This window comes from Nomascus leucogenys, chromosome 12, assembly GCF_006542625.1.
Source record: "Nomascus leucogenys isolate Asia chromosome 12, Asia_NLE_v1, whole genome shotgun sequence".
In the NCBI taxonomy this organism is placed as follows: Eukaryota; Metazoa; Chordata; class Mammalia; order Primates; family Hylobatidae; genus Nomascus; species Nomascus leucogenys.
Window position 1 is genome coordinate 58,557,970 of NC_044392.1, and position 18,456 is coordinate 58,576,425.

Sequence of the window (18,456 nt, forward strand, 5' to 3'; positions counted from 1 at the left end):
ACTGGATAAAATGCCTGGATCTTTAGGAACCATTTTATACCATGAGATCTAAGATATACACTGAAGCCGACAGAGCAACAAGACAAATGATCCTAGATCCTTGATGATCAAGGAGCCACCCAAACCAGCCCTGAACTGCTTATCTCTGTACTTGATTTACATGAAAAAAAATAAATATCTATCTCGTTTAAGCTATTTTATATTAGGTTTTCTATCATTCACCATCAAACCTAAACTTAACTGATAATAAAAATTGTTCTTATTGAGATACGTCCAAATGCTACAGTAATATAAAGGAAAGTGAACCATTTTTGTCTAGTTGGCACCAAGAAAGGCATCAGAGAAGAAATAATTATGGACTTTTATCACAATTTAAATAACGAAGAGTCTGCCAGAGAGAAGTACATAGAGAAGTAGTGAAGGATAATACAGTCAAAAGGAAAAGCAAGCATAAATAACACAAAAGATGTGAATATGACAAAACAGTCCACACATCTTTTAGGTGAAGACTGGTGATAATGAAAATAATTGCTACTATTTACTGAGCACTTAATATGTACCAGATTATCTCAAATAATCCTCACAATACTATAATGGAATAGCAATTTTATGGCAGGTTTAGGAAGATAAGGAACTTTCTCAAGTTGCACACCAAGAATGCAACTGTGCTGGGCGTGTGACTTAACAACTATGCCAAACCTAAGCAGTGCCACTTAACCATGCTAAAGTGCCAGAAGAATGGGTGTAGGCCTAACTATGAAAATCACTAAACTTTAAAATATATATATATATTTTTTTCCATTCATGAGAGCTCAACCCTCATGACCTAATCACCTCCCAAAGTCCCCATCTTCTAGTATCATCATATTAGTGATTAGGTTTCAACATATGAATTTTAGGAAGGCACAAATGTTCAGACAATAGCAGTTAGACATTGTGCCTTTTCATGGCCAATCTAAGAGATTAGTTATCAATCATACACTCACCACACTGAAATCAAGGTTGTCTTCAATCCATCTTTGCCCATCTAGGAATTCAGCATGAAGTCCCATGATATAAAGGGTATCCAAAGCATCTACTATGGTAGCACCCATTTGTGAACTTCCTATATTTGGGAAGAAAAAAATTATCATTAAAAAGATCCCTTTAGGCTCCTGTTCTCTTTGGGGGGGAAAAAAGATTCCCTTCACATTCAGTGTATTTTAATTACTTACATATAAAAGTAAACTAAAGTAAGAGTACAAGGACTAAAAATTTAGAATACCCAATATTGTTTGCTTTTACATTAGAAATTATATGTATATTAGATAATATACATAGTTTAACATATTTTACTAAAAATAATACTTTACTAAAAATAGGAAGACAAAAGAAAACTAAAAGCATACTTTTCCTTAATTTTCTGCCTGGTCAGAATACAAGATATCTATCTACTTAACTGAGAAAGAAAAAAAAAAGGGGATTAATTCAAGAAAAGGGGAGAGTAGTTCACGATGACAAAGCTAAGTAATAAGACAACCATGTCCTTCTGATCTAGTCCAAATTCATAGAAAGGACAAAAAATATATTTAAAAATAATAATAAATGTACAACAGGGCTGGATAACCACAGTGGGAAAAAAAACATAACAATCCTTAGCAATCAACAAGCAGGTAGATCAAATTGCAAAAATGAAACCAGCCTGCCTGCCTGCCTTCCTTCCTTCCTCCCTCCCTCCCTCCTTCCCTCCCTTCCTTCCTCCTTTCCTTCCTCCTTTTCTCTTTCTCTTTTCTCTCTCTCCCTTCCTCCTTTCCTTCCTCCTTTTCTCACTCTCTCTTTTCTCTCTCTCTCTCCCTCTCTCTCTCTCTCCCTCACTCTCTCTTTTTTTCTTTCTTGACGGTCTCCCTCTGTTGCCCAGGCTGGAGTGCAGCGGCATGATCTCGGCTTCCTGCAGCCTCCCTGCCTTGAACTCCCGTGATTCTCCTGCCTCGGCCTGCCTGGTGCCTGGGATTGCTGGTGCACACCACCACGCCTGGCTGGTTTTTGTGTTTTTGGTGGAGACGGGGTTTCGCCGTGTTGGCCAGGCTGCTCTCCAACTCCTGACCTCGAGTGATCTGCCCGCCTCGGCCTCCCGAAGTGCTGGGATTACAGACGGAGTCTCGCTCACTCAGTGCTCAATGTTGCCCAGGCTGGAGTGCAGTCGTGTGATCTGGGCTTGCTACAACCTCCACCTCCCAGCCGCCTGCCTTGGCCTCCCAAAGTGCTAAGATTACAGCCTCTGCCCGGCTGCCACCCCGTCTAGGAAGTGAGGAGCGCCTCTGCCCGGCCGCCCCGTCTGGGACGTGAGAAGCGCCTCTGCCCGCCACCCCGTCTGGGAAGTGAGGAGCGTCTCTGCCAGGCCGCCCTGTCAGGGAAGTGAGGAGCGCCTCTGCCCGGCCGCCACCCCGTCTGGGAAGTGAGGAGCGGCTCTGCCTGGCCGCTGTGCAACCTTCCAAGTGTGAAGTGACAGCCTTCGTTGTAGAATGAAGGAAGACACTGGCACTGATTATATAACACCTTGGCAGCTATCTCAAGTCGTTGATGGTGGAGGTATTGGAATTATAGAAGAAAGCAAACACACAAATTTGACTAAAGGCGAGTTTGTGACTTCTTTCTATTGGCCCTGGCAAACCAAGGTTATTCTGGATGGAAATAGCCTTGAAAAGGTGATATATATATGAACTTACCTGATTTTTTTTCCCCGTATAATTCTTACTTTGTGCATTTGATATTCAGTTGTGTTTGTAATCACGGAAAAATAAAAGTATATATTTTCTTTTAAAAAAAAAATCACCCACTCTTCAGAAAAAAACAATGATCATGATAACCGACAAAACTGAATTAGCATTAGTTTGAGACCTCACAGTTAAAGAAGGAAACAGAAAAAAAAGTCTACTGCTTGAAAAGTGTTTAAACATCGACTGCTGTGAAAAGGGGTATAAAAATAAAACCGAAGAGATGGAAGAACTGTTTTCTGTGTGCAGTGGGAAAGTTTACACAGATGACAAGCTGTCATGTGGGGATGTCCCAGCAACATTCAAAAGTCTATTTCCTTAGATCAAAAAGGACAGACACAAGCCCAACATTTATATCAATATCTGTGCTCGTTGGTCATAGTGCCTCTTCCCCAGAGTAATTATATGCTGCATCCATGGAGCAATGTGTCTAATACCTTAATTCTCTGAGTACAAAGACCAGTGGGGTCATATGACATTGCTATATTTAGAAAAGGACTCTGTTTTCTGTTTTGCTCAACTCTTAACAATTTTCTGCTCTGAAGAGAGTTTCAAATGTACATTGATCTTTCTCATATTGTGAATGAACTGAATTAGCACCTGTTTTCAACTGCCAAGATACTTATTTTAAAAAAAGAGAAAGAGAAGTCTGTGTACTCTTAATTCAACAAGGGACAAGGGAGGTGCAATTTTTTTTTTCTGCCTTCTTCCACAGAACTTAACCAGAAAGCAGTAATATTTACCAAATTTTACAAAGGCTAAGGTAGGTACTGTACAACTGAACAAAGCAACATGTGGAATGGTGATTACATCCCATGGTGATTTAGATGAAAATTTTCCAAAAACAAAACAAAACAAAAAAATACTACTAATGTTGGGAAGAGCTAACTCATGTAACTATGCAAAGTAACTGTGAATAATTAACTCTAAGGAAGCAGAAAAATAATTAATTACAGAAATGTCTGTGTAAGCCCTTCCCTCATAAAATACCTGGAAATAATAATGATTGTTTAAATGAACAGGTTTTGTTTTCTTTTTCTTTTTAAATCATAAACATCAATTGACTACAACAAGTCCAATCCCTTTGGAAGCATGCTTGCCATCTATCAATATATTTTTTTTAGTAACCAAAGGTTAATTTTATGTTGATAAAATGAAATGTACAATAGAAGTTAGAAAACATAAAAAAAAAGAAAAACGGAAACCATCAAACAAAATATGAGTAGAGAAAATCAAAATAATAAAATGTATCCACTTTTAAGAGATAATCCTTGTCATTAAAAAAATGTTCCGCGGGGAAGAAAGCAAGAGAGAAAGGGAGGAAGAGAGGTAAGAATTAATTCAAAACCAGCCTGATACCAAAACTAGATAATGAAAACTTAAGAGAACAGGCCAATCTTACTAATGAATATAACTGTACAAATCCTAAATAAAATAGTAGCAAAACCACCTAGTTTTGCTACTAGTAGAGTAAAAAATCTAGTAGTACAGCAAAAAAATAAACATCAGGGAGCAGATGGGTTCTCCCCAATCCCATTAATGCAATTATTATGTTCTATGAAAACGCAAATGATCCACACAGCTTACTGCCTGCATTAACATGGCTTTACTATATTACATTGTCTTCAACATGAATTTACTGTTCCAGGAGCTTTTGCCCGGAAAGATAAAAGTTGCAAAAAAAATTTATTGTTCATTCCAGGAACTTCCAGACAGACAGGGTCAAAGAAGCAGCAAAACATGACATTGCAAAATATATAAAACATCATAAAAATTTGGTATGAGAGCATGGGAATCAACTCTTCAATAGAAAGTATCAAATGATGATTTATACTCCAAAACTCTGAAAGGCTATGACTCCAGTGAGGTACTGATCTCCTTACCAAAGTAATAATTAATAGCTTTGTCTTATCAACAGGTTTTCTTGGTGACATATTCAGAGCCAGCATTCAACATTACTTAGTTCACATTTTCCATTTACTATTCTCCTCTTTTCTTTTTCCATTCCTCTTTCTACTGAGTAGAAATTGTTTTCTTCCAATGATTTAAAGCTACACAAATTTGTTCTTATGATGGTTGTTCTTAATTTACATGCCATTTTCTTGTTCATGTGTTCCTAATAATTTCTTCAACTTATCAATACATCTATCTTCTCTTAGCTAACAAGACAAGTACTCAAAATTACACAAAATCTCTTAGCTAACAAGACAAGTACTTCAACACACTGATAAATTCCTTGGTCTTCTACCTACTAAGTTCCCTTCATGTTGATATTATCCAGAAAGTTAGTTATGTGTTGTTACGTTCCTCAGCTTTTTATTTTTGTTACGTTCCTCAGCTTTTTATTACGATAGAAATGGTATCAAGCCATTTAATCACTCATATATCTCTATCTCTTGCATAACGTCTTGAATATGTATCTCTTTTAATTTTGACATTTCATCGAAAACATTTACCAAACTTATTTTAAATCCTTGAGACTAGTGTTTGTGTCCTTATTTTAATTTGTGTAGATAGTTCTGCTCCTCCAGTTACCTAGTTATTTATTTAGTCCTCTAAGTACATATTTCTCTAAGGTATTGACTATTCTGGAGTGGAGAAAGGCCTGACCCACCTATTCTGTACCAGTCTTGGTTAGTTGCACAAGGTGCCATGAGCTAAAGGGCTCAAGGAAGAAAAGTGTAAAATTGAAATTACTGGCTATCATCACGATTGTTTACCTAGAGGAAGTCAAGATTTGAACAGGAAAAAATGAAAAAGCCTAACACTATTCTTGGGTCAAAGAAGCAGCAAAACATGACATTGCAAAATATATAAAACATCATAAAAATTTGGTAGGAGAGCATGGGAATCAACTAAAGCAGTTCTCACAAAAAAACTTAAAATATTTATACTAGTTAGTAAGAACAAATGAAAATAACTGAATATTCTAAGAAAAAACAAATTTGAGCAAAATAATAGAAGAATGAGAAAAACTAAAGGCAGAAATGGATGAATTAGAAATGAAGAAAATTATTGAAATAATAAATTCAAGAAATGGTTCCATGAAGAACCATACAATGAATCTACCATTAACCTCGTTTTTAAAAGGTAGACAAGACAAAAACACAAAATAATAAAGAAAAATGTAACAACAGATAAGCACAGAGAAAATTTTTTAAAATTATAAAAGGCCCATTTTATTCATATATTCACAATAAATTTGATCTTTCTCGAGAAATACTATTTTTGACTTATGAAAGAAGAAACAGAAAATCTAAACAAACAGACCGAAAAACAGAGGAAATAAAGAAGTTTTCAAAGAGCTACCTGCTATCAAAATAACCATATTCTGTAAGTTTCATAGAATGAATACTACTTTAATTTTAAGAGTGATAACTCCTATTCTATACAAACTTGTATATAACATAGGGAAAAAGATCTTAAAATTCAATTTGTAAATTCTGTATATCATTGGTGGAAAAAAAATCGAATTTACTAAGAAACATACAACTACACCTGATCTCATTTGTGAGCACCAAGGAAATATTTAGGAGTGGAATTGCTAGGCTATACAGTAAGTTTATAAGAAACTGACAAACTGCTTTCCACAGTGTACCATTTTACACTCCCAATACAACGTATAACAGTTATAGTTGCTCTAGCATCCTTGTCAATATTTGGTACTGTTGACCTTCAAATTTTAGACATGTTAATGGGTATGTAGAAATATTCCACTGTGGTGTGAATTTTACTTTCCCTGCTTATTGATGTGCTTACTGGTTATTCATATACTTCCTTGGGTGGGGAAGTATTTATATATTCTGTATACATCCTTATGTATATATTTCAAATATCTTCTCCAAGTCTGTGGTTTGTCTTTCCAATTTCCTGATGTCTTTGGGGAGCAGAAATCTTCAATTTTCATTAAGTCCAATTTACCAACATTTTTATTTTATACTTGATGCTTTTTGTATTCTAAAAAATCCTTGCTAACCTCAAAGTCACAAAGATGTTCTCGAGTGTTTTCTACTGAAATTTTTTTTACTTTTAGCTTTTATATTTAGCTCTGTGGTCCATTTTCGTATGCAATGTTGAAGGAAGAGGCAAAGCTCATTCTTTTCCCATAGAAATATACGGTTGACCTAGCACCACTTGTTGGAAAGGCTATCCTTTTAATCACTGAATTACCTCTGCATCTTTGTTGAAAATCAATTAACCATGTATGTACACTTCTATTTCTATTCTTTTCCACAGATCTCTATGCCCATCCTTATGCTAAAACCATACTGTCCTGAATTGTAGGTTTACTGTAAATTATAAAATCAGGTAGTGCAAATCCTTCAACTTGGTTTTTTTAAAAAATTACTTGACTATTCTAAGTGCTTTGTATTTTCATAGATTTTAGAATCAACTTGCCAATTTCTACAGAAAAGCCTAGTCATTTTGATTGGACTGCTCTAAATTTAAACATAAATTTAGAAAGAATTAACATCTCAACAATATTGAGTATTCGAATTCATGAACATGGCATTTCTCTCCATTAAGTCCTTTTAAATTTCTCTCAAAAACAACATGAAGTTTTCAGTGTATAGGTTCTGTACATATTTTGTCAAATTTATACACATATAGTTCATATTTTTTGATACTACTGCAAATGACTTTATTTTTTAAACTGTGTTTATAACTGTTTGTTGCAAATATACCAAGACACATAATTGGTTTTGCATATTAAACTTGTATCCTATAACATTACTAAATTTGTTTATTCTAGTACCTTTTTTTGGTACCTTCTTTAGGATTCTCTCTATGGGCAATTATGTTGACTAAAAATGTAAAGATAGTTTTCCTTCTTCATTTCCAATCTTTATTCTTTTTTTTTTTCTTTTTTCTGCTTTAGTGCACTGGCTAGGATCTCCAGTACAATGTTACACAACAGTGAGAGGGTAGACACCTTTGCCTAGCTTGCAATCTTAGGGGAAAGCATATAGTCTTTCAATATTAAGTGTGTGGGGGGTATTTTGTATTTTTTGCTTATTGTTGTTGTTTTGAAATTCTCTTTATCAGGTTAAAGAAAACCCCTTTTTAGTGTGCTGACAGTTTTTATCATCGATGGATGTTAAATGTTATTAAATGCTTTTTCTCCAACTACTGGGATAATCCTATGATTTTTCTCTTTTATTATACTGATATCTTAAACTACACTAGCTAATTTCCAAATGTAAAACCTACCATGTATCTCTATGACAAACTCCACTTAGTCATAATGTAATATACACTCAGCCTTCAGTATTCACCAGTTCCATATCCACAGGTTCAACCAACACTAGATGGAAATATTTGGGGAAAATAATTTTAAAAATAACAATACAGCAATTTAAAAAAACAAAAATTTTAAGATACAGAATAACAACTATTTCTATTGTATTAGGTATTCTAAGTAATCTAGAGATAATTTTAAATATATGAGAGAATATGATTAGGTTATATGCAAATATTATATACTATTTTACAAAAGGGACTTGGGCATCCATGGATTTTGGTATTCTCTGGAGTCCTGAAACCAATCCTCCATGGATACCAAAGGACAACTGTATTACTCAACAAGATTTACTAAAATTTACTTAAATATTCTTATGTCTATGTTCATAAGGGATACTGCTCTACAGTTTCCTTTTCTTATAAATATCTTTGTCTGGTTTTGATACTAGGGCTTTAGTGGTGCTCCTAAGAATACATCATCCTTAGTGGACAAACACCTGACAAGAGTACCTCAAATTACATTAAGCAAAAGTTGGCAGAACTGAAAGAAGTCCAAAATAAGAGTTGAGGACTTCAACATCCCTCTCTCAGTAACTGACAGACGAGACAGAAAACCAACTAAGATAGAGATAGCCTGAACAACCCCATTAAACAATGGGATCTAACTGACATCAATAGAATATTCCACACAATAACAGCAGAATATACACATACCATTCCTTCTAAGCACAAATGGAAAATTCACCAAGACAAACCTGTGTCAGAAAGCAAACCAAAATAATTTAAAAGAATTAAAATTATGTGAAGTACATTCTCTGATCCTAACAGAATTAAAACGAGAAATCTGTAACAGAAGGATTTTTTTAAACTCTAAATACTTAAACTTACTCAAGGAAAATTTTAAAACACTGAATGAATGAAAATGAAAACATATCAAACCCTCAGGAATGCAGCAAAAGCAGTAGTTAGAAAGTTTACAGTAATAAATACATTAGAAAAGAGGATCTCTGGTCAATAATCTAGGCTTCTACTTCAAGACACTAGAAAAACAAGAGCAAAATCAACCCTCATGCAAAAGAAGAAAACAGTAAAGAGTAGAAATCAAAGAAATGAAAACACAAAGAAAATATTACAAAGATCAATGAACCCAAAAGTTGTTTCTTTGAAAAGATCAATAAAATTAATAAAATTCTAGCAGGACAAGAGAGGAGACAAAACATAAATCACTAATATTAGAAATGAAAGGAGATTATTACTAAAGCTGCCAGAGACATTCAAATGACAAGGCAATACTCCAAACAATTCTATGCATATAAAATCAATAACTTAGATAACTCAGACCAATTACTCAAAAACCACAAATTACCAAAACTCACCCAAAATGAAACAGATAAACTGAATGGTCCTTACTATCAGAGAAATTAAGTTTGTAGTTTAAAAACCTTCAAGAAAAAAAAAAAATCCAGATGCAAGTGGTTTCTTCAGCAACATATACCAAACATTAAAGAAAAAAATAAAACCAATCCTAAACAATCTCATCCAGAAAACTGAAGAGCAGAAAACACTTCCCAAATCATTTTCTGAGTCTGGCATTACACTGATATCAAAACAAGACAAAGATAATACAAGAAAAGTACAGAGCAGTATCTTTTATTAATATAGAAGCAACAATCTTCAACAAAACATGTACAAATCAAATCACAGTTAAGTCAGAAATAACAAAAGGAACATATTTACATATAAATACACACACACACACACACACACACCTGGAAAATAAAATGCACCCCTCAGAAAGCATTGCAAAATCAAAGAATACTCTTTTTCCAAATTAAAATAACTTCTTCTACATGCAAAAAGACCTATCCCTAACAAAACTTTCTATTTTCCAGAACATCTAAATAGGAAGAACTCATTCTGGGTTTTTTTTTTTTTTTTTTTAAGAGAAAGGGTTTTGCTATGTTGCTATGTTGCCCAGGTTAGGCACAGTGGCTATCCACAGGCATCATGATCATGGCGCCCCGTAGCCTTGGACTCCTGGCCCCAGGTGATCCTCCCATCTCAACCTCCTGCGGAGCTGGGACTATGTGCCACTGCACCCAGCCATTCTAACTATTAATCACTGTTAGAATAATTAGTATCAGTGCTAACTTACATCCAGCAACATTTCCTTCTCCCCTCTCCTGGCTCCAGAGCCAGACCCTAACTAAGCAAAACAAAAAGAACATGTCCCATCCTCCTAAGCACAGCATTTGGTTCAACAATGGGCACAAGACCTAATCAGAGACAATAAGAAACAGTGAGTATTTCAATTATATTTCTAAGACATCCGAGTGCTCTCTTCTCTACAATGTTCTCTTTCCCACAGATGTGGTAGTATGAAGATACGAAGCTTCAAACTGCTGCAGCCATCCTGCTAAGAAACCAGCTTGATTATATCAACACACAGGAAAACAGAAAAGAAAAGTAAAAAAGCTCAGGTAGAATCAGATATACACCAGGAATTCATTCAGCTGACTAAGTTTTCTTTTTAGCTTAAGCCATTTTGCAATGGATTTTCTGTTATCTGCATGTAAAGAGGACTCTGATGCCAAGAACTAACTAGACAGAAGTCAGAGGAGCCCCTATCTCAGTTACCATATAAAAGAATTGTTTAATAATCAAGGCTAACAAAAAGGAGAGTGTTTTAAGTTAATGTTTTCCCTAAAATCTAGAATACTGCAAGCAAAGGTTCAGTATCCACCTATATATTCCTATTCTGTAAAGGCATACTAAATTTGAGATGTCAAATGAGACACTGAGAACTACTTACCACCCTTCCCTTAGACTTTTACCATTTTTTAAAAAAGAAAAAGATAAAAAATAGATTAAAAAAACTCAAATTGTACTTACTGGCAAGAATTTGAGATACACAAAACAGAGTAAGTAGAAAACAAAGTATTAAACTATAAAAAATAATCCTTTAACTAACTGCATAGCTACAAACATAAGACAAAACATAATAATGGATCTATTCCTACTTAGCTTACCTGGCTGGAAAAGAAACTGTAACCACTCAAAAATTTAATAAAAAATAAGCAGCACCTAATTTTGACTATTGAAAATTCTGTAGATTTTCTTTTTCTACCATTTCACTATAATTTTCTTCTCACAATAGATGTTTCCTAAGTGTCAAAATTAATTTTCTTCTATCTTTAAAGTTTACTAAAGCAGCAATATTTATTTGGTAAACAGATAGGACCAGTATCTATTTGATAAATATTAATATATTAGATGTTCTGAAAAATATTGTTTGAAAAAAATAAAAAATTGACATCCAATTTTTATTTTCAATATATTTTTATACTCCAATTTTTTAGAAGGCTCACAATTTACCATTGAGTTTAACATAAAGGAACAGTTACTTGAAGGGAGGTTCTAAAATTTTTTTTTTTTTTTTTTTTTGAGACGGAGTCTCACTGTGTGGCCCAGGCTGGAGTGCAGTGGCGCAATCTCGGCTCGCTGCAAGCTCCGCCTCCCAGGTTCACGCCATTCTCCTGCCTCAGCCTCTCCGAGTAGCTGGGACTACAGGTGCCCGCCACCACGCCCAGCTAATTTTTTTGTATTTTTAGTAGAGACGGGGTTTCACCGTGGAATGTCTGTATTGCACTAATGCCTCATATTGTGACATCCACAAAGCAGTAAGAACTTTCCAGTCCAAAACTCTGCTAAGAAAATATACTTTATTTCATTACATAATGGCTGATAAATTAAATATCATATTATGAAGTCTCTAGTAGTCACTGATTACCTAGAGGAAATTTTTTTCCTTTACTCCTCTACCACAACATCTCTGAAACCCAACAGAAATTATTTTTTAAGACATTTTCTTTTTTGACCAAAAGCAAGCAACAATGAACAAATTATAACAAAAGTCACAGCATTAGAAAAATCCTTCCCTAGTGTCAAAAAGAAAATTCCTGTTATTTGAATTATTGTGATGGTTTACTACAGGTAATAAAATCAGATTGCATATAACTAGTTTGTGTCTTTTTAGCCCATTAAAATTTTCTTGCCTTCATCTATCATTATTTAAAAGATAATCATCAAGTCACATCAAGAAGCATTTAAAATGGGGGAAAGGAGTGAAGACTACAAAGAGTAGCTTAACAATTCTGAAGACTTATCTTTGGGTTTAGTAAAAGTTGTTAAATTGGTTAAGTTAAACTGGGAAGTTTTATAAGTGAACTGAGCTCAAGGAAAGTAGGATGAACAAACTCAAGATGAACACAGCTCTTCCCCAAACCTTCATTCACAGAACACATTGTTAATTTTTCCTTAGGAGCTGTGAATGTACAACATAACCCACTGAATTCAGTAACCCAATCATCCCAAGTATGTAACTTTTTAAAAAAAAGTACATAGAACTACAAGAATTTCCTATCCCTCCCCTCTTCCTCTGTGATGTGAATATCAGAATAGGTATTGTGTTGAAGAAAAAAATGACAAGTAGGTGCCCACTTTTCCTGACACTAAAGAAAAAAATACCAAAAAAAAAAACTTTAAAATACTCAGATAAATGACTAAAGCATTCACATGTAAATAGAAAATCTACCACATACATGTGTACTCCAAAGTAACTGGAACTTAATCATGACTGACACTTGAAAAAATCATACATGTTTCTTCAAATTATAGTTCCACAGAAATACTCAGATTTTAGAAAGTACTTTGAAAAGTTACATCTTGTTTTAAAAGATGGAGGTAGAAAATGGAAATGGTAATTAGAAAAAGTAAACTTACCAAATATGTTAGGGGAGTGTCCTTTCCTTGCAATAGGTCTGAGTTCATTATGTCCCCACCCATATGTCCTATAGTTATCCCAAGCATGTTTCATCATCTGAAAAGAGAAAAATTAAAATCCATCAATTTAAATTTTCACAAACTGTTTATTTCATACAATTTTGGGTTCTATTACTATATCCTTGCCCATTCTTCTAGATCTACATTAGTACATTATTCAATTAACATTTGTATCAGGTGGAGCCAAGATGGCCGAATAGGAACAGCTCCAGTCTCCAGCTCCCAGCCTGAGCGACACAGAAGACGGGTGATTTCTGCATTTCTGTTTGAGGTACCAGTTTCATCTCACTAGGGAGTGCCAAACAGTGGGTGCAGGACAGTCCGTGAAGCGCACTGTGCATGAGCCGAAACAGGGCGAGGCATTGCCCCACTCGGGAAGTGCAAGGGGTCAGGGAGTTCCCTTTCCTAGTCAAAGCAAGGGGTAACAGACGGCACCTGGAAAATCGGGTCAGTCCCACCCTAATGCTGCGCTTTTCCAACGGGCCTGGAAAACGGCACACTAGGAGATTGTGTCCCGCACCTGGCTCCTATGCCCACGGAGTCTCGCTCATTGCTAGCACAGCAGTCTGAGATCAAACTGCAAGGCGGCAGCAAGACTGGGGGAGGGGCGCCCACCATTGCCCAGGCTTGCTTAGGTAAACAAAGCAGCCAGGAAGCTCGAACTGGGTGGAGCCCACCACAGCTCAAAGAGGCCTGCCTGCCTCTGTAGGCTCCACCTCTGGGGGCAGGGCACAAACAAAAACTCAGCAGGAACCTCTGCAGACTTAAATGTCCCTGTCTGACTGACAGCTTTGAAGAGAGTAGTGGTTCTCCCAGCACGCAGCTGGAGATCTGAGAATGGACAGACTGCCTCCTAAAGTGGGTCCCTCACCCCTGAGAAGCCTAACTGGGGGGCACCCCCCAGTAGGGACAGACTGACACCGCACTCAGTCGGGTACTCCTCTGAGACAAAACTTCCAGATGAACTATCAGACAGCAGAATTTGTGGTCTCACGAAAATCCGCTGTTCTGCAGCCACCGCTGCTGACACCCAGCCAAACAGGGTCTGGAGTGGACCTCTAGTAAACTCCAACAGACCTGCAGCTGAGGGTCCTGTCTGGTAGAAGGAAAACTAATAAACAGAAAGGACATCCACACCAAAAACTCATCTGTACATCACCATCATCAAAGACCAAAAGTAGATAAAACCACAAAGATGGGGAAAAAACAGAGCAGAAAAACTGGAAACTCTAAAAAGCAGAGCACCTCTCCTCCTCCAAAGGAACGCAGTTCCTCACCAGCAACGGAACAAAGCTGGACGGAGGATGACTTTGACGAGTTGAGAGAAGAAGGCTTCAGACGATCAAACTACTCCGAGCTACAGGAGGAAATTCAAAACAATAGCAAAGGAGTTAAAAACTTTGAAAAAAAATTAGAAGAATGGATAACTAGAATAACCAATGGAGAGAAGGGCTTCAAGGAGCTGATGGAGCTGAAAGCCAAGTTTCGAGAACTACGCAAAGATTGCAGAAGCCTCGGTAGCAGATGCGATCAACTGGAAGAAAGGGTATCGCTGATGGAAGATGAAATGAATGAAATGAAGCCAGAAGGGAAGTTTAGAGAAAAAAGAATAAAAAGAAATGAACAAAGCCTCCAAGAAATTTGGGACTATGTGAAAAGACCAAACCTATGTCTGATTGGTGTACCTGAAAATGATGGGGAGAATGGAACCAAGTTGGAAAACACTCTGCAAGATATTATCCAGGAGAACTTCCCCAATCTAGCAAGGCAGGCCAACATTCAGATTCAGGAAATACAGAGAACGCCACAAAGATACTCCTCGAGAAGAGCAACTCCAAGACACATAATTGTCAGATTCACCAAAGTTGAAATGAAGGAAAAAATGTTAAGGGCAGCCAGAGAGGAAGGTCGGGTTACCCACAAAGGGAAGCCCATCAGAATAACAGCTGATCTCTCGGCAGAAACTCTACAAGCCAGAAGAGAGTGGGGGCTGATATTCAACATTCTTAAAGAAAAGAATTTTCAACCCAGAATTTCATATCCAGCCAAACTAAGCTTCATAAGTGAAGGAGAAATAAAATACTTTACAGACAAGCAAATGCTGAGTGATTTTGTCACCACCAGGCCTGCCCTAAAAGAGCTCCTGAAGGAAGCACTAAACATGGAAAGGAACAACAGGTACCAGCCCCTGCAAAAACATGCCAAATTGTAAAGACCATCGAGGCTAGGAAGAAACTGCATCAACTAACGAGCAAAATAACCAACTAACATCATAATGACAGGATCAGATTCACACATAACAATATTAACTTTAAAAGTAAATGGGCTAAATGCTCCAATTAAAAGACACAGACTGGCAAACTGGATAAGGAGTCAGGACCCATCAGTGTGCTGTATTCAGGAAATACATCTCACGTGCAGAGACACACATAGACTCAAAATAAAGGGATGGAGGAAGATCTATCAAGCAAATGGAAAACAAAAAAAGGCAGGGGTTGCAATCCTAGTCTCTGATAAAACAGACTTTAAACCAACAAAGATCAAAAGAGACAAAGAAGGCCATTACATAATGGTAAAGGGATCAATTCAACAAGAAGAGCTAACTATCCTAAATATGTATGCACCCAACACAGGAGCACCCAGATTCATAAAGCAAGTCCTGAGTGACCTACAAAGGGACTTAGACTCCCACACAATAATAATGGGAGACTTTAACACCCCACTGTCAACATTAGACAGATCAAAGAGACAGAAAGTTAACAAGGATATCCAGGAATTGAACTCAGCTCTGCACAAAGTGGACCTAATAGACATCTACAGAACTCTCCACCCCAAATCAACAGAATATACATTTTTTTCAGCACCACACCACACCTATTCCAAAATTGACCACATAGTTGGAAGTAAAGCTCTCCTCAGCAAATGTAAAAGAACAGAAATTATAACAAACTGTCTCTCAGACCACAGTGCAATCAAACTAGAACTCAGGATTAGGAAACTCACTCAAAACCGCTCAACTACATGGAAACTGAACAACCTGCTCCTGAATGACTATTGGGTACATAATGAAATGAAGGCAGAAGTAAAGATGTTCTTTGAAACCAACGAGAACAAAGACACAACATACCAGAATCTCTGGGACACATTCAAAGCAGTGTGTAGAGGGAAATTTATATCACTAAATGCCCACAAGAGAAAGCAGGAAAGATCCAAAATTGACACCCCAACATCACAATTAAAAGAACTAGAAAAGCAAGAGCAAACACATTCAAAAGCTAGCAGAAGGCAAGAAATAACTAAAATCAGAGCAGAACTGAAGGAGATAGAGACACAAAAAACCCTTCAAAAAATTAATGAATCCAGGAGCTGGTTTTTTGAAAAGATCAACAAAATTGATAGACCGCTAGCAAGACTAATAAAGAAGAAAAGAGAGAAGAATCAAATAGATGCAATAAAAAATGAGAAAGGGGATATCACCACCGATCCCACAGAAATACAATCTACCATTAGAGAATACTACAAACACCTCTATGCAAATAAACTAGAAAATCTAGAAGAAATGGATAAATTCCTCGACAAATACACTCTCCCAAGACTAAACCAGGAAGAAGTTGAATCTCTGAATAGACCAATAACAGGTTCTGAAATTGTGGCAATAATCAACAGCTTACCAACCAAAAAGAGTCCAGGACCTGATGGATTCACAGCCGAATTCTACCAGAGGTACAAGGAGGAACTGGTACCATTCCTTCTCAAACTATTCCAATTGATAGAAAAAGAGGGAATCCTCCCTAACACATTTTATGAAGCCAGCATTGTCCTGATACCAAAGCCTGGCAGAGACATAACCAAAAAAGAGAATTTCAGACCAATATCCTTGATGAACATTGATGCAAAAATCCTCAGTAAAATACTGGCAAACCGAATCCAGCAGCACATCAAAAAGCTTATACACCATGATCAAGTGGGCTTCATCGCTGGGATGCAAGGCTGGTTCAACATACGCAAATCAATAAATGTAATCCAGCATATAAACAGAACCAAAGACAAAAACCACATGGTTATCTCAATAGATGCAGAAAAGGCCTTTGACAAAATTCAACAACCCTTCATGCTAAAAACTCTAACTAAATTAGGTATTGATGGGACATATCTCAAAATAATAAGAGCTATCTGTGACAAACCCACAGCCAATATCATACTGAATGGGCAAAAACTGGAAGCATTCCCTTTGAAAACTGGCACAAGACAGGGATGCCCTCTCTCACCACTCCTATTCAACATAGTGCTGGAAGTTCTAGCCAGAGCAATTAGGCAGGAGAAGGAAATAAAGGGTATTCAATTAGGAAAAGAGAAAGTCAAATTGTCCCTGTTTGCAGATGACATGATTGTATATCTAGAAAACCCCATCATCTCAGCCCAAATCTCCTTAAGCTGATTAGCAACTTCAGCAAAGTCTCTGGATACAAAATCAATGTGCAAAAATCACAAGCATTCTTGTACACCAATCACAGACAAACAGAGAGCCAAATCATGAGTGAACTCCCATTCACAATTGCTTCAAAGAGAATAAAATACCTAGGAATCCAACTTACAAGGGATGTGAAGGACCTCTTCAAGGAGAACTACAAACCACTGCTCAATGAAATAAAAGAGGATACAAACAAATGGAAGAACATTCCATGTTCATGGGTTAGAAGAATCAATATCGTGAAAATGGCCATACTGCCCAAGGTAATTTATAGATTCAATGCCATCCCCATCAAGCTACCAATGACTTTCTTCACAGAATTGGAAAAAACTACTTTAAAGTTCATATGGAACCAAAAAAGAGCCCGCATCGCCAAGTCAATCCTAAGCCAAAAGAACAAAGCTGGAGGCATCATGCTACCTGACTTCAAACTATACTATAAGGCTACAGTAACCAAAACAGCATGGTACTGGTACCACAACAGAGACATAGATCAATGGAACAGAACAGAGCCCTCAGAAATGATGCCGCATATCTACAACTATCTGATCTTTGACAAACCTGACAAAAACAAGAAATGGGGAAAGGATTCCCTATTTAATAAATGGTGCTGGGAAAACTGGCTAGCCATATGTAGAAAACTGAAACTGGATCCCTTCCTTACACCTTATACAAAAATTAATTCAAGATGGATTAAAGACTTACATGTTAGACCTAAAACCTTTAAAATCCTACAAGAAAACCTAGGCAATGCCATTCAGGACATAGGTGTGGGCAAGGACTTCATGTCTAAAACACCAAAAGCAATGGCAACAAAAGCCAAAATTGACAAATGGGATCTAATTAAACTAAAGAGCTTCTGCACAGCAAAAGAAACTACCATCAGAGTGAACAGGCAACCTACAGAATGGGAGAAAATTTTTGCAACCTACTCATCTGACAAAGGGCTAATATCCAGAATCTACAAGGAACTCAAAACAAATTTACAAGAAAAAAACAAACAACCCCATCAAAAAGTGGGCAAAGGACATGAACAGACACTTCTCAAAAGAAGACATTTATGCAGCCAAAAAACACATGAAAAAATGCTCATCATCGCTGGCCATCAGAGAAATGCAAATCAAAACCACAGTGAGATACCATCTCACA

At 36.6% G+C, this 18,456-nt stretch overlaps 1 protein-coding gene across 2 annotated transcripts in view; it reads right to left on the minus strand.

Annotated features, from left to right (window-relative positions):
* MAN1A2 (mannosidase alpha class 1A member 2) overlaps positions 1 to 18,456 on the minus strand; it is a 176,458-nt gene that overhangs the window by 119,029 nt on the left and 38,973 nt on the right. For both annotated transcript variants that reach the window (XM_030824769.1, XM_030824770.1), the window contains exons 3-4: positions 12,777 to 12,873; positions 987 to 1,105 (exon numbers count right to left, since the gene is read on the minus strand). In XM_030824769.1, the coding sequence (XP_030680629.1) occupies positions 987 to 1,105; positions 12,777 to 12,873 (216 nt within the window). The remainder of the gene's footprint in view (positions 1 to 986; positions 1,106 to 12,776; positions 12,874 to 18,456) is intronic.